Below are 22,888 nucleotides of genomic sequence, written 5' to 3'. Positions count from 1 at the left end.
GTGTACAGTATATTTTGGTGATATTGAAAAATCATGACATGGGATTAACTGGTCCTTTTGAGGAAAGGCATAAACGCTTAATTAGCTTTTTTTTAAGGGGTGTAGAAGTGAATTGCTGACTGTTTTGGTGTCCAGTTTTCCTTTACCTCCAAATCTCTCCTTAGTTTTCAGTTATCTTTTACACCATTTCTCATGATGTTGAGTAAAAGTTCCATCTCTTCAACTCAGCTTTCACTCTATAGCTTGGATGTCATCATAATGAGGATTTGAAAATAGAAGTTGTTTGAGCTCGCTTCGGCAGCACATATACTGAAAATAGAAGTTGTTTGAATCTCTAATACAAGTAGTACATATCTTCTGTTTTTTGACTCATTATAAAATGTATGATTAGTTTTCAATCCATATTTGTGTGGGGTTTTTTTAGTTCATTGAAATCTTTGTGGATAAAACTCACTGTTAAATGGAATTCTGAATTCCCTCTTTTTTATATTGTTTCTAGTCTATTTCTTCTTGTCATTTGGCTGTTACCTAGTCCAGTTTTCCAATCTTACAGTTGACAGTTACTTTGGAACCCATGGCAGCTAGAAATAGCCTGACTTCACTGTGGCCAGGGGCAGAATGCAGGATGGACCTTCCTCCCCTTCTCACTCACTGCTAACAGTGTTAACAGTCACTGGGGCTGTTGGAACAATTAGGGATGGTGCCTTTTTCTTCCATCCCCTCCCCCACAAGTCAGGATCTACACTTGTCTCTCTGATTTATATTTAAGAAACTGAATTGTAACGTGTAACTTTGAAAATATTATGAAGTCTGAAAAATAATGTGTTTTTATATTTCAAGGAATTACAAGAAAAGTGGAGTTTAAAAGCACCAGAGATTCAGAAAGTAAACAACAGTGGGATCTCACTATGTAACCTAATAAGTGCTGTGACTACTCCTGCAAAGACAATAGCAGCAGTTAAATCAGGTAAGAGCTTTATTATCGGTTATGGCAAAAACTAAGAATTATCACCCAAATTTATTTGTGAATTTTTTTTTAATTAATGCATAATACAACCTCAGAAATACAAAGGGAAAGTGACAAGAAATAGGACATCAATGAACACACTAAAGACTGCCATGGAAAAGTTTTTATTAGTCAGATTTCAATCCCTCTTAGATTTCATTTTATTAAAGACTACAATTAAAATATAGATAAATTAATATGTAACAATAAGGAGTATTGTATTGGAGGAGGGTAAAGTCAGATTACAATTTATTTTATTTTTTTCCTTAATAAAGATGTTGAACTTCTACTTGAAATATTTGGTAAATGAGTCTCATGTCCTGGAAAAGAAGAGGCAAGGAAAGGAAATAGATTCTTTTCTGTAGAGTGAACCTCTCTTGTTTTTTTCCCATCTATTTTATTCTGTTCATTATTCCCAAAGAAAACAATGAGATAATGTATTAGCCATAGTATCTAAATCATAACCTTAGTTATGGTTGAGCCACTCTTTTTAGCAGAAGGGAGAATCATGCCTAATGATTCTATAATCAGTTTAAGCAGTGGGTGTAGTTTTACTTTTCAAACATTTATATTGTTATCATTATCAAGTTTTTATTTTTTAACTCAAGTGTAGAGAGAAGGCAGATCTCATGTCTTTATTCAGAGAGTTTCTGAGTGTCCTCTATGGTTTATCTATTCTGTTCAGCCCCCAGCTGTCCCTATTGTGAGACTGATGTTGCAGCTGGGCCCTCTCTCAACCAACCATTTATTCCGCTCTATTAATCCCATTTCAGGGAATACTCCTATTATATATGGTGTGATGATCTCTTCTTTTTCTCCTAATCAGATTTCCTGAATTGTCAAGTTTGTTTTTTTTTTTTTTAAGGAAAGGAATTCTATTGGCAACTATAGAACATTTTTACTTCTATCTAAAATGTCATCTTGAATGATTTTTTAAAATGAATGAAATTCAGTTTAAAATTCTGATTTTTTTTAAATGTTTTTGTTTGTTTAGACTTGTTCTTGTGTGGCTGATTTTGGGAAATATCTTCTGTTTTGGTTAGGTAGCCAATTCATATTAGCATGATAAACTCTAACTGATTTTTTAATATTCTGATTATGAGAAACCTACCAAAGCTAGATATTTATATGATTAAAGAGAAATAATAATTACTATTCACAGAGTAGTTCTTATTTGCTTGGTAATAGGTCGTCTTCAATTTCCATTTTAGGCTCACAAGTTAGTATTTTCTCTATCAGTTTGATGGTGTGGTGATTAATTTGTCCAGTCAGGCAGCTAGTGATTAGTGGGGCTGGGATTTACATTCAGGTGAGTTATACAACAAAACCCAGACACTTCTAATCCCTGAACTCTTCTCTCTCTGTGTTGACATAATGTGGGTATAGTAGTAGGTACTTTTCTAACTTTAATTTTTCTTTCCTGTCTTTTTACATCATTTTTGCCTCCATAAATACATAACACTATGTAACTGCACCAGATAATTGCCATTTCTTAAGTAAGGCAAATGTTCTTTTGTCTCTTAGTCATTTGTGCTTCATGCAACACATATTTTGAACAATTTCTGAACGTTAGGACCTTATCAAAAATAATACTGGCAATGAAGAAACTTTATTACAGCTTTGTTTTATTGATAACCCTTGATTAATATGTATAATTTAAACTTTTTGATATTCTAGTTTTTAAGGGAATCATTACTAATTCAAATAAGTTTTGTAAAGAGAGGGTATTGCTTGACCTTGAAAGTTTAGACTTTCATTGATTTTGAAATTGAATCAATAGTTTATATTTTCAAATAGCAATAACATTTAAAATGATTACTGTCCATGTGGTTTAACTTAATGCTGTTTACTACTAATACATAGAAATGCTTTGGAAATATGTGGTTGCTTCAGTGTTAATATTTTTACAGGTGGAGTAATATTAAATGGTGAAGGAACAGCCACAGATACTCAGGAAATTTTGGCAAATAAAGGTAAATAGTAAGTGCTTATGATTAAAGGAACTTTTTCAGAGGAAAACCTTTTTAGAGGTGAACAGTAGTTATATTGAAATTTCAAACTTGAATTTATGTGGTATTATTTATCAGTCTTCATAAATGCATTTATATTACATTCCATACAATTTTGATTACTTGAAATTAGTGAAATCCAGTAGTTCAGTGTGACATTTGGTTATGTTTCTTTCTTTTTGGTTAATCTGAAGTATTTTGTCGTATGTGATACATTATTTGATCTAATTTCTTATCATTGATACCTGAGGAATTAAGTAGTATTTCATGGTTTTGTATTTTTTTAAAGATTTATTTATTTTTATACAAGAAGTGGGGTACAGACCGGAGGCACGGGAGACGGGAGGGTGAGAGGATTCACCAGAGATAGAGCGGGGAGCGGAACAGGCAGACGACTGAAATACACTGCTGAGTGGAGCAGTGAGCGTGACAGAAGAAGTCTGCTGTGCCAAGTGAGTTTCTCCCTGGCTGGCAGGGAATTGGACCCGCATTGCAGAGGCTGCGGACAGCTTCACAGTGCTGCGCTTAACCCACTGCACCACTGGGGAGGCCTGTTCTACTCTCCGCTCTGGCTCTGGTGAATTCTCTCACCCTCCCACGCCTCTGACTGTACCCAGTGCTTGTATAAATAAATAAATAAATCTTAAAAAAAGAAAAAAAGATGATCTAATCTTTTAGTTCTAGAAATTCTGTTTTTATCATAGTAGTATTTATATTCACAAAATGGAAGGAGGCATCACATAAAGCAAACTCTTATTTCTAGAGCGCTAAACACCCTGAAAATATGTCCAATTTTTTTTTTTTTTTTTTTTTTTTACTCTCAGGACTAACATCCATCAAAAAGGACATGACTGACATAAGCCATGGTTATGAAGATCTTGGTCTCTTACTTAAGGACAAAATAGCTGAACTTAATGCCAAACTCTCCAAATTGCAAAAGGCTCAGGAAGAATCAAGTGCAATGATGCAGTGGTTAGAGAAGATGAACAAAACTGCAACAAAGTGGCATCAAGCACCTACACCTACAGATACTGAAGCTGTGAAGACTCAGGTTGAGCAGAACAAGGTATATAGTTTGTGGTACACTTACTAAAATATTATAAGTGTCATTTTAAACTGAGCCTTTGTGGTCAGGAGCTCTGTTCTGATTTCCTAACTCTATTATCGCCAGCAAGCGATTTTCCAATTTCGTTTAATATGTTTTCTACAAAGAGTAATGATAGTTGTTATTTATTTTTGCGCAAAGGCATTATAAAGGTGAGTGAACTGTTGGATGTAAGCAGCTTTGCCACCTTTAAATCAGTTTAGGTCTAGGATTTTAACCAGCCAGCTATTGGAAAAGATTTATATAAGGGCTAAGTATATTCGGGATCTATTCTGTCCAGTAAAAACAGGGTAGCTCCTGACTTTCCTTTCACTAGTGGGCAGTATTTCTTTCTACAACTGTTATGGATGAGGAAATGGTTTTACATGTGGCAATGATGGTGAAAATATCTACAAATTATTGACCTATATTTGAACTCTATATTGTGTTGTCCAGAAAAATGCTTATCATTATAGTTGAAAATTAATTAAGAAGAGGAAAAGAAATTAGTGCTTTAGTAGCACATATATTAGTAGATTCGCCAATATGGCAGGCTTTGTTAAGAATCATATTCTCATTAATTGCAATATTACTGATCTATATATTCCTTTTTTCCAGAGGGATTTGTTTGAGAATAATGTGAAATTTTTTCTTTTTTATTTATTTTTTAAAGATTTATTTTTATTTATTTATGCATACAAGAATTGGGGTGTAGGCCAGCGGTGTGGGGTGTGAGAGGATTCACCAGAGACTGAGTGGGGAACAGACCAGGCAGATCTACTGAAACATGCTGCTGAGGGGAGAGCAGCAGGCTAGACAAGAAAGGTCTGCTGTGCCATGTGGGTCAGCTCCCTGGCTGGACTCAAGCCTTAATGGCTGGCGATAGCTGATAGCACTGAGACTTTAACCCCTGCATCACCAAGCAGGCCCAGATATGAAATTCTTTCTGGTAATGGGATGAGAATTATTATCTCACTAGCTGTATTAGTTCTCTTTGGGATTCCTTTATCATGTAGTTGAAAACTAATTAAGAAGAGGAAAGAAAATTAGTGCTTGCTTCAGCAGGACATATACTAAAATTGGAATGAAATGGAAAATAAATGATGGATTCAGGGCCTCACCCCCTTCAGCATTTAACAGTGGATTTTTTTCCTCTTTTGGTCATGCTGGGGGGGAAATGCTCTATCATAATTGTGGTTTTGTCTTTCTTTGTTGACATACTTCAATGCAGTTATTTTTTTCCCCTTGTTAGTCATTTGAGGCAGAACTGAAGCAAAATGTAAACAAAGTGCAGGAGTTGAAAGACCAATTGACAGAGCTGTTAGAGGAAAACCCAGATACTCCCGAAGCCCCCAAATGGAAACAGATGTTGTCAGAAATAGGTATGTTACATCAGTCACACCGGAGTTTATGAACAGAAGCTCAATCATTTTCTGTCATAATTTTTATCAGAAATCATTTATCCAACAGCCTCACTTATTTTTGGCATTGCTATAATACTTCAGAATCTACTTTGCATATTCAAAAGTGTCATTTCAAATTCTATTATATGTGGAGAGTTGGCATATCTAACCTTGTGATTTTCTTACTAAACACAGCGACTAAATTTATCTTTATGAAGGTAAATTTCACTACAAATTATGTGTATTGAGTAACATGTTTTATTTTTTACTAGATTTTCGGTACTTCGGATTTTTAAATTTTTTTATAATCTGGTTTGATTAATCTTCAATGTTTGTCAACTTTATAGTAGCTTCCTTTCTCCTTGATGGAGTTCCTTCCCGGGCTCCTTTTGCCTCGCTCTTCTCTTTCACAATTGGCATTAAAAAGTAGCTTTCCTCAGAAGTCTGGTTTTGATTCTCCTGAGTTATCCTCCCACCTCCATCCTATCTTATAAATGGTTTCTTATGGGTGAGAATTTTCTTCAGTCACAAGCTTTTTATTTTGTTTTTCCTTTTCATTATTAAATTATAAGGAAAATGACTGTAAGACAACAGTGTTTTTCCCAAGTATTGTTTTGGAGAATTCATGAGTTAATGTGTGTACAACTCAGACAAACAGTACTTAGCACATAGTAGGTGATGTTTGTTTAATGTGATCATAGTAAGAATTATTTTGCTTTCAATTGTTCCATTATATTTAGATAAATAATTGTTTTTCCTTGATTATGCTAGGCAAAATAAGCCAGATAAATACTGGATTTCAGTATTATATGTTTCACTTATATGTTTTACTTATATGTGAAAGGAAGAGAAATCACAGAAAGGGTCAGACAAAGACAATCTTTTAAAACCAACCCTTGCAATCTGACTGTAGATCTGAAACAATCAGGCGGGGGAAATTAGTGAGAGAGAGTAGAAAATGGGATGGGAGGGAGGATAGTATAATAGAATATGCTGGAGGACCATGGGTGCTTTGGTGGTGGGAGAGCTATGGTGGCCACACCTGAGAGGATAAATCCTATCCTGTCAAAAATTAACAAGGATGCAAATCAATGGTACTTAATTAAAAAAAAAAGTCTTTATAATCAGCTATGGTATGATGAATTTGGAAATCTATGTTTTAGCTTGAAAAGGGTCATCCTAGAGAATCTTAATGTTCAAAAGTATATTTAATCCCATTATAAAAGCAACTCCTGTATTACAATAATTTGTTCCTATCATGAATTTGTTGTCAGATTGTGTTTGATTAGAATATGCCACTAGATATTGTTTGAGGCGTTGAGTTATACTGAATCCGCCATTTAGTTTATTATGCTAATAAAAATATCTCTCATATCAACTTATCATAGTGATCAGTGAATGTCGATTGAGTGACTCACATATTCAAGTGCTGAGCTAAGTGCTCTGGTGAAGAACTCTTAGCCTCAGGGAAATTGTCTTGAGGGTGGGGAAGCAGCAAAGGTATATTAGCAGAACTTAAGAGCCTGTGGAATTGTGAAGGAAGGGGTACATGGAGAGGAGGTAGAGCCTGTCAGGTATGGGGTCTCTGTGAGCAAAAGCCTGTTTGTATGGTTATGGTAAGATCAGTGGGGCTCAACAGAGAATTAATTGCAAACCCTCTAAGATGAGTAGATGAGAGCCAGTTTGTGGGAGGTCCTGGATATCAAATGTCTTCTGATTTTATCACATAGGTAGTGAGGCGTTACTAAAGGATTTGAGCACAGATTTGACATTCTTGATCTCTCTTTTTTTTTTAATTTATTTATTCATACAAGCACTGGGTACAGTCAGAAGCGCGGGAGGGTGGGAGAATTCACCAGAGCAGGTAACAGAACAGGCAGACTGACGAAATACACTGCTGAGGAGAGCAGCGGGTGGCAGGAGAGGTCTGTGGCACCATGTGGGGCTCTCGGTGGCCGGGATCGAACCAGCGCTGCAGAGGCTGCGGGTAGCTTTGCAGCCCAGCGCTCAACCACTGTGCCACCGGGGAGGCCCAGATTTGACATTCTTAAAAGTGATTTCTTAGGGAAATTATTTTCAAATCTAATGGATTGCAGCTGAGAAGCCAGTTAGGAGGCTAGTAGTCTAGATCTGTAGTTCTCAAAGTATGTTCTTTGGAACAGCAGCAGCACGGAAATTTTCAAGCCCCACTTCAGATCTATTAAATCAGAAACTGTGGATGGAGCCCAGCACCGTGTGTTAACACTCACTCCAGAACCAATAGTCTAGGCAAAACAGCTGAGGATCAAAATGGATTTAAAGCATTGGAAATATAAAGGGTGGGTTTAAGTTTTTATGATCAAGGATATAGAAAAGTTAGGAAAGTTACAAAAGAACATTCTGAATTATTATACCTCATGACTTTGGAGAAAAAATACCTTTGAAAGTCAAAAAAAAATCCACCAGTTTTGATTGGAACCCATTGAATTTTATGTTTTTAATGTTGTGTGAAGGTGTCGAAATGTCCTGTTGTAACTGTTGAGCAGTAAGTTGCTAATGTGTGATTTGAATAGAGGAGAATGGTTAGATTCTGATACACAAATGAAGGAGTCATTTGCCTAGAACTGATCATTGAAGATTTGATATTAAATGAAAGAATTAATATTAATATTGTACATCAGTTATAGTTGAAGAAATACACTTCATAGAACTTCTGCCCAGGACAAAGAATCTCAGTATCTTTTTAGTTATAAGGAATATCTTACATTTTACAGATCATCAAAAATATTCAAATATGTTTTTTCATGTACTTCAGTTGCCACACAACCATCAGAGCCATGAAATCTTTATCACTAGATGCAACTAATCTCTTAGGTTAGATTTCAATCAGCAAGGTAAGAAAAGTTATGCAGATGGAATGAATGATAGCCATTTTATATCATCTTGAGTCGTATCCTACAGTCTTCATAGGCAAAAATAATTTTAAATACCTATAAAGAGAATACCAGTTCATGCTTTTTGTTTTTCTTTCAGATTCCAAGTGGCAAGAACTTAATCAATTAACAGTTGATAGGCAACAAAAATTGGAAGAATCCTCTAATAATCTAACCCAATTTCAAACTGTAGAGGCTCAGTTAAAACAGTGGCTCTTGGAGAAAGAATTGATGGTCAGTGTTCTTGGGCCTTTGTCAATTGACCCAAATATGCTAAACACACAAAGGCAGCAGGTGCAGGTGAGTATTGCTTAAGACAAATGTTTTCATTATAAATACATTAAGTCTGGAGAGCATGTGCTTTATCTGCCTTGGAGTATATTTCAGATGCCCATAAACTACTGTCCTGAGGTTAGCAAGAAACCCCAAGAGAACTAAAGTTGTGAATCATTTCCAGAATAATCTGTTGAGTCCCTGATGGATATAGTCCCTTCATCATTTCAGTCATATTGTGATTTGTACAGGTTCTGTTACAAAGGGCCTCCTTTGAAGGATTTATATAGTTGTATAAGTAATAACATTTTTATGAGAACCTAATACATGCTTTTTATTGTTTAGAAATTACTCTTTTGAGGTTTTATTCATTTTGATTGTGGTAGTAGATAACGAAACTTGTAAAACTCATACAATGCAGCCATAACTGGGGCAGGAGTGGGAGGAAGAGACAAGAAGAAGAAGAGAAAGAATAGGGTGAATAGAGAGGGAACCTTGAAACCCAGTGAATTAATTTGACTAGCCTAATTATAAGCAGATAAATCCACAAGGGGAAAAACATCCATAAAATTTAAGTCAGATGCAATAGCAGAAGTTCTGTTGTGGTTTCAGTTAAGTGTCTTCATCTGAATAGTGGCTTAGGGTGGTGAGACTGATCCTATTCTCCGAAAATACAAATCAGTCAAATGTTCTTGTTCATGTGTGTTCTTAATCTGAAGAGAACAAAAGCAAAAGATAAAAATAAGCATTTGGGGACAAATAATTACTCCTACTTTTGGTAGTCTCCCAGAGATAGATAAAATATTTAGAGGGAAATTTTTGGATAATAAATTTTATAATGAGAACCACATGGAGGTTGTTCATTCTGAGCAATATGATTTATTGACTAAACCTTTATAATAAAACCATAAATGTCAATAAATCTTACATTAAAGAAAACCATTGTAAATCACTGCCCTGTGAGCTAATATTATTCCAGTACTGTTAGCACTGTACATTTCCTCTAGTGTAAAATGTTATAGAGAGTTTTACAATTCTTGCAAAGAGAATAGTATGAGTAAAAAAACAAATTTGACACCAGTGGAACATGAACTTGTCTGACAACAGTGTTTTTCTTGGTATGAAAGCTTGCCATAAATCTTTTATTCCTTTTGCCCGGACTACCAAAAATACTATCCTCTTCTTTTTTCTCTTTGGGGGATGTTATTTTAGGCAAAATATTATCTCTCTGAAGCACTATTGCTCTTTGAATTAGTTTAAGATAATTGTACTGCCCTCAAAATAAAAACCAGGGAAAAGTATCTAAAAAACTAAGGTAAAAACTAAGTAAATATGGACCGTTTTCGTCTGTTAGAAGCATACAGATGTATTTTCTGTAATCATCTGATAATTTGTATGTTGTGTTTACTTTTATTGCCTCTTTACCTTAGATTCTGCTGAAAGAATTTGATACTCGAAAACCTCAGTATGAACAGCTAACGGCAGCTGGTCAGAGCATTCTGAGCAGACCTGGTGAACACCCTTCTTTCCATGGGGTTGTGAAAGAGCAACTGGCAGCTGTAACCCAAAAATGGGACAGCCTAACAGGACAATTGAGTGACAGATGTGATTGGATTGATCAAGCCATTGTTAAAAGCACACAGTATCAGAGCCTGCTGAGAAGCCTTTCCAATAAACTGAGTGACTTGGATAATAAACTCAGCAGCAGTGTGGCCGTGAGCACACACCCTGATGCTATGAACCAGCAGTTGGAAACAGCCCAAAAAATGAAGCAGGAAATAGAGCAGGAATCGAAGCAGATAAAAGTGGCCCAGACTCTCTGTGAGGATTTGTCAGCATTGGTTAAAGAAGAGTACTTGAAAGCAGAACTTAGTAGACAACTAGAAGGCATCTTAAAATCATTTAAGGATATTGAGCAAAAAGCAGGTTTGTCTCCCTTTCCCTTTCTGTAATACATATATTTCCTGGTGATACAGGTAATATGTTGCCTTTTTCCAAACCGTTGCCCATAATTGAGGACTCTGGCAAGAATAAACCACCACTATGAGCACAGCAGCACAGAGAACATACACATATTGTGTTCGGGTAATTCAACATGGATAATAGGCAGTCTGTTGGTAAAATCCACTAATAAAGTCCTATTAAAATTTCACGTATTTCAAATTGTTTTTTAAAAGATGTAAATATTTTTGCTGTGTGACACTCATTGCATCAGAACAACAGATAAATACAGTTATTCAAAACACTTTGCATCATTTTCTATCTGTAGTTACTTTGAGTCTCTCATTAAAAGCTTTTCTTGAGAAATGTGTGGAAGAGAAGAATTTGGCACTATTTTTCTCTCTCATCCACTGTGGACATAGTTCTGTGACAGATGTGCCAATATGATTGAGTTCTTAGACTTAGATGTGCAGTAGGTGAGTTCTTAGACGTCAGAAGAACCTGTCAAAGAAGAATACACCTGGCTGCTTAGTTTGTTCTTTTAAAAAGTGACACTAGATGTCTTGTACCTAGTAAGCACTCAGTTTATGATTTTTTTATTGATTGTATTTGTCTATATTCATAGCAGCCATTTCAGATTGACAGATGTTTTGATATTGATAATGAATATTAGTTATTGTGATTATTATGTTATGAACATTTTTGTGACAGACATTAAGCTAAGAACTTTACATGTACTATAATTTAATTGCTACAACAACTTTCATTGTTGCCAATGTGTATTTGGGAAAATGAGGCTTAGGGATTTCATTATTTTCGCACAGTATTCGAACTCTTGGAATTGATTTGGGGTCCAACCCCATGCTACTTGATAATTGCCTTTATGATATGTAAAAATCAGAGAAGTGGAAAAGTCATACTTGATAAGAGATAGATTATCTGTCTCTCAGAATACCTTAGAACATTAAACAGTTGGCACTTCCCCACACAGGAATGGAGATGACTCTTGACATCTAGGCTTGATGTATCTTTTCCTATAGAGTCTACCTTTTGCTTCCTTCTTTTTTCCCCTCTGCCGATATCTTAAGCTCACCTGTAGCTCTCATAGTCAGTGCCAACAGTCCTTGATTTTGTTTGATTTTTTTTAAGATTTATTAATTTATGCATACAAGAACTGGGGTACAGGACAGGAGAATCTTTTCCTATAGAGTCTACCTTTTGCTTCCTTCTTTTTTCCCCTCTGCCGATATCTTAAGCTCACCTGTAGCTCTCATAGTCAGTGCCAACAGTCCTTGATTTTGTTTGATTTTTTTTAAGATTTATTAATTTATGCATACAAGAACTGGGGTACAGGACAGGAGTATGGGGGAGTGAGAGGAATCACCAGAGACAGAGTGGGGAACAGAACAGGCAGATTGACTGAAATAAACTGCTGAGGGGAGCAGCGGGCGAGTCAGGAGAGATCTGCTGTGCCATGTGGGTCACCTCCCCTGGCCACGGATTGAACTTGCACTGCAGTGCCCATGGACAGCCTCACAGTGCTGCATCCCAACCTCTTGCACCACCAGGGAGGCCACAATTTTAGATAGTTTTGTACATGTATTGCTTTTCTTCTTGACTTTTCATGGATCAGATCAACATTTTGAAGTAAAATAAACATGTCTGTGATTTCATTTTTAGAGAACCATGTCCAGCACCTTCAATCAGCCTGTGCAAGTTCTCATCAATTTCAGCAGATGTCTCAAGATTTTCAGGCTTGGCTGGATACAAAGAAAGAAGAGCAAAACAAGTCTCACCCAATATCAGCCAAACTAGATGTCTTGGAATCATTAATTAAAGTTCAGAAAGACTTCAGTGAAACTTTGAATGCTCAGTCTAATATTTATGAAAAGACCATGGTGGAAGGTGAAAATCTGTTATTAAAAACACAAGGGTCTGAGAAGGCAGCCTTACAGTTACAACTTAACACTATTAAAACCAATTGGGATGGACTTAATAAACAGGTGAAAGAAAGAGAGGAAAAGCTAAAAGATACATTGGAAAAAGCCCTCAAATATAAAGAGCATGTAGAGACTCTCCGACCATGGATAGACAAATGTGAAAATAACGTGGAGGAAATAAAATGTTGCTTGGATCCAACTGAAACAGAGAATTCTATTGCCAAGTTAAAGTCTCTGCAGAAGGAAATGGATCAACACTTTGGGATGGTCGAATTGCTAAACAATGCAGCCAATAGCTTGCTCAGTGTCTGTGAGATAGACAAAGAGGTTGTTACTGATGAGAATAAATCACTGATCCAGAAAGTTGATATGGTCACTGAACAACTTCACAGTAAAAAATTCTCTCTGGAGAACATGGCCCAGAAGGTTAAAGAATTTCAAGAAGTTTCCAAAGAAGCTAAAAAGCAGCTTCACTGTGCAAAGGAGCACCTGGATGTGCATGATTCCCTCGGACCCCAGGCTTACAGTAATAAACACCTGACCATGTTGCAAACTCAGCAGAAATCACTTCAGGCTGTGAAGCAACAGATAGATTTGGTCAAAGAACTTGCACAGGCCCTTGTGGTAGAAGCCTCAGACTCAAAAGGAACTTCTGATATTTTATTACAAGCAGAAACCTTAGCTCAAGAGCATAGTGCACTAAGTCAGCAGGTTGATGAAAAGTGTTCATTCTTAGAAACCAAGCTTCAGGGCATTGGACATTTCCAGAATACCATCCGAGAAATGTTTTCTCAGTTTGCAGAGTTTGATGATGAACTGGATAGCATGGCCCCAGTAGGAAGAGATGTAGAAACACTGCAAAAGCAAAAGGAGGCCATTAAAACCTTCCTGAAGAAACTAGCAGCCCTCATAACAAGCATTGACAATGCCAATAAAACCTGCAAGATGATGCTGGCCACAGAAGAAACCTCTCCTGATCTTGTTGGAATCAAAAGGGACTTAGAAGCTTTAAGCAAACAGTGCAACAAGCTGCTGGACCGAGCACAAGCCCGAGAAGAGCAGGTTCAAGGGACAATTGAGCGTCTTGAAGAATTCTACAGCAAATTGAAAGAATTTTCTATTTTACTTCAGACAGCTGAAGAGCATGAAGAATCACAAGGTCCTGTTGGTATGGAAACAGAGACAATTAACCAACAACTTGATGTGTTCAAGGTAGGGAATTCTTCATTTTTTCTGAGCATCATTATTATTAAAAGAAATTTTAATTGGTGTAGAAAAAAGATCAACTATTTTGTAGAACATTCTAATATGACTATCACAGTGTTCAGCCTGAATGAGCATGCTTAAGGGCAATATTCATGTACGAGGGGCAGTTCCAGGCTTACTGGGGTTTGTGGTTTTTATTGGGTAAGATCTGAGATAATTATCAAGAGGTTGGAAGAATGTTTGAAAAGTTCCAGGTAAGCCTGATACTGACATCATGGAGTTCCTTTCTCATGTCATTCACAGCTGACATAGGTTTGAACTCTCCTGCAGAGAGAGGCCAGTCCATAACATAAAGTTTTGTTTTCTTCATATTTGTAGCATTTTCTTTAATGGTGAGTTATAGCCTTTGTCTGCTCTTTCTCCTTTTATAGTCGTCTTGTCCTCCTTAATTTAATTTCTTCTGTAAGCTTTTATCCTTCAAAAAGCTCATGTTTTTAAAGTCATGATGGAGTTCCATGTTGTAATGCTGGTTTAACAAAACAAACATCTGGGGATCATGCCCTAGAAAATAAGGAGTAAAAATTGTTTTTGATGGGACTGCAAGTTCATCGGTTTCAAGAATTGCCTGCCACTTGATAGCGCTCAGTGATGTTTAGTGAATGGAATGTTAGATAAAAATGGTGGGCATTTGTCATTGGCTTTGGACTCACTCAGGATAGTGAGAATAAAAGTCTCAACAGGAGACAGTGATAGGTTCAATCTTGAACAGACATAGTCCTAGATATCAGGCATTTGCTGCAGAACCTCTGGGGTTGCTGTGGATCCTGTTGTGCTCATGAGGTGTGTTTCACTTCCCTGTAGAGACTGTTGTGAAGTCCTACCATGAGCACATAAAAACAAAATTTGCCAAACTACGGGTTGTTTCCCATGAGAAATGAATATAAATCAAATGGACTTCCAAATTCTGTGCAGTTATATTTGACAAGGTATTTTGCTATTTTTCAAAAACATTATTTAGGTGACCAGATTTTGAAAAAATAACTTTTTCTTCTTTTTACTATTGTAGTTAGTTGTTGTTTATAAGTGTTTTTGAAGGTCAGTTCCTCTGGGGCTTAAAAATGTGGTTCTCAATGTAGATCTTCATTCGTAATGGTGACGGAAACAGCCTTACTGTTGACTTTATTTCCTTATGACTCTGTCAAACGTATTTCTGTTTTGCAAAATAATGAAAACACATGGGAGAATTCTGTTTAGAAAAGCAAAGTTCTGTGGCAATTGCTGCTTCAAAGTGTGGGGGAGATATTTTAGGAGTAACTTTCTCAGATAGAAATCTTTAGGGCTTTGTAGAACCCTGACATACTTGATAGCACAAATGACATTAATCAGATGGTCTTTTTACTAATAAAATTTAAGCATATTCATTGCCTTTGTGAAACATAATTTCTCTAGGTTTTCTGTAAATTTATGTGAAAAAAGTAAGCCTTTATTTCTATCTCAACTACATTAAGAAAATGAGCAAAAGTATTATCATTGAGCTTCTGGTGGTAGGTCCCTCCCTCTGTATTCCCAGGCTTGAGTAATACAGTAAGAAAAAGCAAGAGATAGGTGGAGCTCTCTCACCATTGCTCTGGAAGTGTTTTGCAAACTTAAAAGAACTAAATAAGCATGATTAGCATTAATGACTACAGAGGTTATTTTATTTATCTGTGAACAAATTAAGTGATCATTTCTTCTAAAATAAACCACTTAGCATGCTTTTTTTTGTCTTTTTCTGATTATTGATCAGAAAGGAGTTAATTCATTTTAATGAAATTCAGTAATAAAGACTATCATAAGGACATACCTTCAGTGCTCTGAGACCCAATGACTAGTAAGTTTTGAAGTGGACAAATCATCTGCATTTAATATATTCCAGTGCCATTGCTTAAAATAAGAACAAGAGTATTATAATGAAGATGGTAGCTTACACAATTCCTAATTCTGTGTGTGTGTTCAAAAAAATAGCAATTTCAATTAACATTTACTGTGTACTTTACATGTCAAGCATTATTCTGAACTCTCTGCCTTTAATGCTATTAACATCCGAAAGAAATTATCATTATTCCTGTCCTATTGCAAGGAAGCTGAAACCCAGGGAGGCTAAATGACTTTCCCAGGGTCAGACAGGTAGTGTCAGGGCCTGAATGTTTTGGTGGAATTAATGAATTGTTTATGTCAATTTTATCCATCCCTTTGCTTGGGAAATTTTATCCATCCCTTTGCTCTGGGAAATTTTCAAGTCCTTTTTGCTGAAACCTAATTTGGGTGGACTGTGGGCAATCATTGTTCATTTTAATCCAAAACACCATGATCATTCAATTAAGGAAAGTGTTCTTTTATAAAATCTATTGCTTTGAGAAACATGAGAAAAATGTGTATGAAATTGTCATAGAAACTGATATGTAGGTGCTGTGATGATGAGAGATGATGGTAATGATGATGATGATTACCAAAACTGGTATGACCAAGATGGAAGCAAACATTTCATTGTCTTGGTGTTTTATATTTCTTATTAAAATAGTAAATTAATTTTTTTTACAATTCACATCATAGTTTAGTTTTTGTTGGGTAGTAGGCTTCCTCTGAACATAAGTTTTAGTGTAATGATTTAGGAAGATTTTTAAATTATTTTAAATAGAATTTTTGTCTTGATTGAAAAATGGGTAGTTTACTAAAAATAGCAAACTCTACTAGGTGCTCTGATTTCTAAAAATAAAACAGAAAAGCACTGAAATACTGAGTCGATTGTCATTAGAGACTTTGAAATATAATCCACTTTGCTGTAGTTCACCATAATGCTGTGAATAAAATCTTACAACAGTTTTTCATAATATGAAATAAACTGCCTTCAGAGTAGGATTGAAACTAAATATAGCTATGTAAATATCACTATTATCAATTATCCAGTAGGGAGTGCCTTATATTCATTGGGTGTGTAATGGATTATTTAAACTAGATAAGACGATTTCTGTTTCAATTTTTTCCCCTAAACTTAATCTAAGAAATGGCAGTTAATATCCTTGAAAAAACAAAATTAATTCAGTTTTAAGATACCAACCCAAACATAATGATTAAAAACAAATGCTATTCTGTACCAAATGTTCTAAGGCATTGTCACTGAAAGCTATTCCAAATTTTTGAAAATAGGTGGTATTACCTTTTGTGTTAGCTTAAATTTTTTAAGCTATTTTAATTTTGTTACATCTGATTGTGTTAGTCATTGGCTAAAATATTTGACGACTGAGGTGTTTTCTATTGCTGTCGATAACTCAAAGCACTATTTTTCTACTATACTTCTATTACACATCTCTGTTATTACATTAAATTCTATGTGGACTGTCATAAATTCCTAGGTAGGAAGAAAAATAAGTTCCTTTGGTTTCTTTCTATCCTTACCTCCTGTTGAAGACTCCTAACACAAGATTATCTTCAACTCTAAAGTACATTGTTAAGTAATATTAATGTCTCCACAGTTATTTATCAAAGACATATGTAACCACTGTAAATGAGGGACATGTCCTAGTAATTCCCATGAAATCATCAACAGCCAAAAGATCTGAAGTAATCATTGTCAAATATTGAATTGATTTCATTTCAAAGAGGATTAAAGAAGCTTGATGTTTTAATGAACATATCCAAACACAACCTAGAGAACTGTATATCCCTCCCCATCATTCTTTAGGTCATAATAAAAGATCTTACCTCTGAAGCTGCTTACTATTTTATTTCTGACCACTGTTGTTGCACTAATTGTAACTGATTTTGTCCCCACAACTGAACACATAACTGGTACAAGTAGCTGTGAACCCATGATTTATTTTTCTTTTCAAAGTGGAAATAATATTTCAGTGAACAGAGAAATTGTAAATCAAGTCAAAACCAGAGATGAAGACCAGATGTTTAATTATTCTAATAAATTTTCTGTAGAGATCCAGGTATAGGAATTATTTAAGACATCATTATTTCAATATCAGGTGAACTAAAATGCTCTCATGAGACAAGAGAAGCCAGGCAGTTTGAGCAGTATTTTTAAATAGTATTGCTGAAATGAATCACTTTCCAAATGTCCTATTAAGATATTTATTAAATGATCCTTAAACAATGTTTGTGATATTACCATATTTTAAATTTTTTACCTTTTTTTAAAGATTTGTTTATTTATGCATACAAGAGCTGGGGTACAAGCCAGAGATGCTGGGGGGTGGGGGAGAGGATTCACCAGAGACAGAGTGGGGAACAGAACAGGCAGATTGACCAAAGTACACTGCTGAGGGGAGCAGCAGGTGAGTCAGGAGAGGTCTGCTGCACCATGTGGGTCGCTCCCTGGCTGGCCAGGGATCAAACTCGTGCTGCAGAGGCTGCGGATTGCATCATGGTGCGGTGCTTAACTAACCCTTGCACCACTAGGGAGGCTCTTACCATATTTTTAAAGATAAAATTAAACTGACCATAGAAGGGTTTAATAGTGGTTTTTAAGTGTGCCCATATTGTTAAAGGTCAGCAATGAATTGTCCTCCATTTTTTGTTAAGAACAAAGAGAAATTAAATAAGCTGTTGCAGAAGGCCTTTTTATTAGGGAAAAATTCTTAGCTGGATTTTTGTTAAATTCTTTATATTAGCAAAGAAGTTGCATAATAATCTTCCTCTGGTATTTTTAAGGTGAAAATATGTTCATTATAGGAGCTGTAATTTGTGCATGAGCTTTATAGGAAGGTCACATTATTTATTTTTAAACATTTATTTTTATTTACTTATGCATACAAGAATTGGGGTATAGGCCAGAGGTGCAGGGGGTGAGAGGATTCACCAGTGAGAGAGTGGGCGGCAGAACAGGCAAATCCACTGAAATACAATGCTGAGGGGAGCAGTGGACAAGACAGGAGAGGCCTGCTGTGCCATATGTGTGTAACTCCCTGGCCTGGGATCGAACTGTGGCGGCAGGGGCAATAGTGTGATAACCCTGAGACTTACCCCCTGCACCAGTAGGAAGTCCCAGGGAGGTCACATTATTCAATCACCTGCATCAGTGGGGCATTTAAAGTTTTAGGAAGAAAGAATAGAACGCATCCTGGACAATAAAGAAAAGCCCCACTGAATTGGGGACTATACCAAACTATTAAGAGTTGGAACTGACCTGTTGTATAGTATTAGTAATTCCTCATAATCTTACCTGCACAAACTAGGTATAGCAGATGGATACCAGCTTTCCTGAATCACGTGGGGGATATGCCACTCTGCTCAGAAAGGCTGTCAAAAGGAAGTTGGCAATATGGATTCTCTTTCCACTTTTGCTGCTAATTCTGTGACTCTTTATGTTTGCACAGCCTCACTGCACTTCTTAGGTTTATTTAAGGTTGAGGAGTTAAAGTAAGTTGTTCTGAGGGCAGTTTTAGCCAGAAGTTTTAGCACAGAATCCTTTTGGTGATTTCTTGTTAATGGGGTAAGCCTGTATCACCATTTTAAAGTGATGCCCTTAATAGTTCCAAACTGTAGCCTGTACTATCTTTGTCATAGATCTCCCAGGGATAAAAGGAGATCTACATAATTTATTTTACTAATGTGGAAAGTTGCTTAGAGTATGCTTGTGAGAGAGATAAAGCAGCATTTACTTTGTTGTTATGCAATTACATGTTAATTTCTCCATAAGAAAATTTTATGGGTAAATGTTCTCTAAACATGTATCAGGGTATTGAATCTTTCATTATAATAGCCTCACATAGGTAAATGCTCAGATTATAAATTAAGTGAAAAACTTAAGAACTAGGGTACCTTGAGAAAATGTCTATGATCGAAAAGCCTCTTGTCCCTCACTTATCTTTAATTGTCTCAACTTTAAGATTACTTTCTCTTGTCAGTGTGTTAATAGGAAATGTGTTTTCAGGTTTTGTTTGGATTTTGATTTTTGGTTCTCTGAAGGAAATTGAATGGGGTCATTATCATGTGCCTTGGTTTGTTTGATGGGTAACTTTGGTGAAAAAACGAAGTCATATGTATAATGGAAAAGGGGACAAATTGTAGTAAGTTAACTTACAGGAAAAATAGCAATTGCTTATTTAAGATATTATCTAATGTTCACATCAAGATAAATTCCCATTGGGATCAAACAATGACTCTATTAAGAGTTTGTGAATTTGTTTGCTTTTGTGGTGGGCTATGAATGATTTACTTTCTTTTACACATAAACTGTTTTCCACTGAAATGAATAGCTATTGCATATTCATCTAATGAATATCCTGTAAAATCCTTTAGTCATTTGCATGAGGAAGTTTATTAGTTTGAAAACTAAAAATATAAGATGCTTTCATTTTCTTTAGCTGAATGGCATGTCTTTTTAGAAAGAATAATAGAAGTTATTGCTAAGGCCTATTTTGTGCACAAAAAACCCAAAGCCCACCTATCTCTTGTTTGATTTCTAGTCTAGATTTTAGGCTCTATTGAGCCAGGAGGAGCCTTGTTTTCAGTTTTCATAGGTAGAATGGCATTTACTCAGACAGACATTTCTACTTACTGCACATTGAGTTTCTTAAATATCTCCAATCTTTCTGTTCTAAAATTTCCATGTTTCACTTGGTAAAATTAGTCTTTTGACTTTTCTATGGAGTAGATTGTTGTACTTGGTTGTAAGATTTTTCAGGGACATTAATTTTAAAGAGTTAATCTTTAAAAATATAAAATTAAAAATGGTATTATTTTGTTTATAATTCAATTTGTGTTTGTGTACTTTGCCAAAATCATATGCATTGAGAAAATATTTTAGTTAGGTCAGATCTGGTAGGCTATATATATTAATTAAAAATTACATTTTGAGAACATTTTACCATTGCATGAGATAATCACATTGACTATTTTTTTGACAAACTATTTTATCCATTGTGTATTTATCTCTTATGAAATGTGAGATAGCTAGCCATCATGACTAATATTTAATAATTTTTAATATATCTTGATTTTATTAACTTTAAAGTAACTGTATAAAATGAATTTAGAAAGAAAAGATAAACCACTCCAGTTCTGTTCTAAATATTAGTTCTTTTAAATTATCTAGCTACATCTTTGGGATGTGATTTCAAGTAACCAACATATGTAAGTTATTGTCAAAATACCAATATCATATTGATAGTACATATTTTAACTAGAATCAGAATTATTAGGATCATTAATGCAGAATTAAGTGAAATTAGTTTAATAAATTAGAAAGTCAGTTAATAAATAATTGCATACACGTAAACATAATCAGCTAGAAGACATTTTCCTGTATTACTCCCAACTTCCAAACTGCACACTGCCCACTTTCTCATCATATTTCCTTATGCTGTGTAAGTTGTGTTAAGACAGTGGCACTGTGTTGCTGCACCAGTGCTATGCCAAAGCTTACCATGGTGTTTGGCAGAGAGTGAGGAGGACATTTTATGAATGGTTGAATTTATGTGCGTTACCGATGTAGTTTTAAAAATAAAACTATGCATCTCAAAAAGTGAGGTTACAAATGTTGCTCTTCTCAGCCTTACATAAGGCTAGAATAATATTGTGCTAATGATTCAGAATTAGAGTATGAGGTGGACTGAATTAAAGTCATTTTTCTCTTGAAAAGTTCTAAGAAGATCACAAAATATTTAGAGAAGGGCACTCATTCATTTCATGGAAGTTTTATTATTAATATTGCCATAAATAAGTAACCTCTCAGTCTGTATATCAAGTTTGTAGCAGTTGGGCATAAAACCCTTAGTCTCCTCTTATTCCCTGCCTACTGCCCAATCCATTGTTCAAACATAATAACCCTGTGCACATTTTTTTTTTCTTATCATCAGGCCTCAGAACAGCCTATGTGCTTGAACACTAAACACCTCAGGTTCAGTGTTTGTTGAAATATTTCACTCCTTCACTATGAACAATGGACTTTGATGTTGTGATATTAATGGGAATTTAGAATTGCATCTAATTTTTGAATAAGTGTGTTACCTATAGAGTTCTGGTTATGGGATAGATTTTTTTTTTTTAAAGCGTCAGTTCCTAGAGTTATAAATATAACCTTGGAACAATATTTTTTTTGCTAAAGGTTCATAAGATGGACATTCCCTGCCCCGCTTTCCTGGAAATTACCAGATAAAGTGTAAGCTTGTATTTAACTAGAACTGCCTTCTTCATTTGAGTTCACTTCATTTTTTTGAGAGATTTTGTGAGATTGAGATGAGACAAGTCTTCTCTCATTTGTTATTCTGTCTGCTGCACTAGCAGTGTTGCTTGTTTTGTAAAATAAAAGACTTGATAGATTTTATTTTACTTAAAGCTTTTTTTTTTTGCCAACACTAAGGGTGGGCTTGCTGAATTTATTTTCAAGGTGTTTTAAAGAACATATATTCAATAGTTAAAAGCCAGTGGATGTTATTTTGTTTATTAAATATCCAGACTCACTTACCGCCCTTGATCTTTGCCTGAGTCTTGCATTAACCTCAAGAGGATGGCATGGTTATTAGTAACTACTAATACTCATGTCAGCAATGCTCAGGGCTCTGTGCCCTGAGGAATAATTTATTCTGGAGAACAGTTAGACTTGAACTTGGGCTTTTAAAAGGAGTGAAACAATGCTGGACTTCAAAGTGATCCCTTCTCTGCATCACAGATACTATTTAAACAACGGAATCTGCAGCAGCCCTGTATGAGAGTGTGTTTTAACGGAAGGATAGGGACCTGTGTAAGCTCTTTTAGTCCCCCAATTTATATTCAAATGAACTCAGTCACCAGACTTTCACAAAATGATTTCTTTAAGGAGCTCCTGGTGTCAGGTTCTGCCTCTTGGGATCCCTTCCCATTTTGAACTAGTTTTGGATTTCAGCGATCTCTGATCCGGAGCTCCCCAGTTCCAGGACTTGGTCTGATTTGCTGATGTCACCACCTAGCTGTTGCATTGCAGCCTCTCGGCCTCTAGGTACCTCCCCCTCAGACAGCTCTCAGCTCCCGGAGATACAAGGAGTCAAAGAAAAGATGACTGCTAAGTTAAGTCACAGGAGGGCATAGCTGGGAAGGGAAACAATTCAGCTGTTCTTCTGGAGCACTCCGTGGGTAAAGGGACGAAGC

At 35.7% G+C, this 22,888-nt stretch overlaps 1 protein-coding gene across 17 annotated transcripts in view; it reads left to right on the top strand.

Annotated features, from left to right (window-relative positions):
• The window catches only part of DST (dystonin), a 415,236-nt gene that overhangs the window by 315,691 nt on the left and 76,657 nt on the right, over positions 1-22,888 (top strand). For all 17 annotated transcript variants that reach the window (XM_037519891.1, XM_054698893.1, XM_037519898.1 and 14 more), the window contains 7 exons: positions 841-967; positions 2,917-2,979; positions 3,840-4,081; positions 5,352-5,481; positions 8,515-8,714; positions 10,118-10,613; positions 12,309-13,780. In XM_037519891.1, the coding sequence (XP_037375788.1) occupies positions 841-967; positions 2,917-2,979; positions 3,840-4,081; positions 5,352-5,481; positions 8,515-8,714; positions 10,118-10,613; positions 12,309-13,780 (2,730 nt within the window). The remainder of the gene's footprint in view (positions 1-840; positions 968-2,916; positions 2,980-3,839; positions 4,082-5,351; positions 5,482-8,514; positions 8,715-10,117; positions 10,614-12,308; positions 13,781-22,888) is intronic.

Source organism: Talpa occidentalis, unplaced genomic scaffold, assembly GCF_014898055.3.
Source record: "Talpa occidentalis isolate TD23 unplaced genomic scaffold, MPIMG_talOcc4v2.1 talOcc4.2, whole genome shotgun sequence".
Taxonomy (NCBI): domain Eukaryota; kingdom Metazoa; phylum Chordata; class Mammalia; order Eulipotyphla; family Talpidae; genus Talpa; species Talpa occidentalis.
The sequence above is the reverse complement of the archived record's forward strand: the minus strand, read 5'-3'. Positions and strand labels throughout refer to the sequence as shown.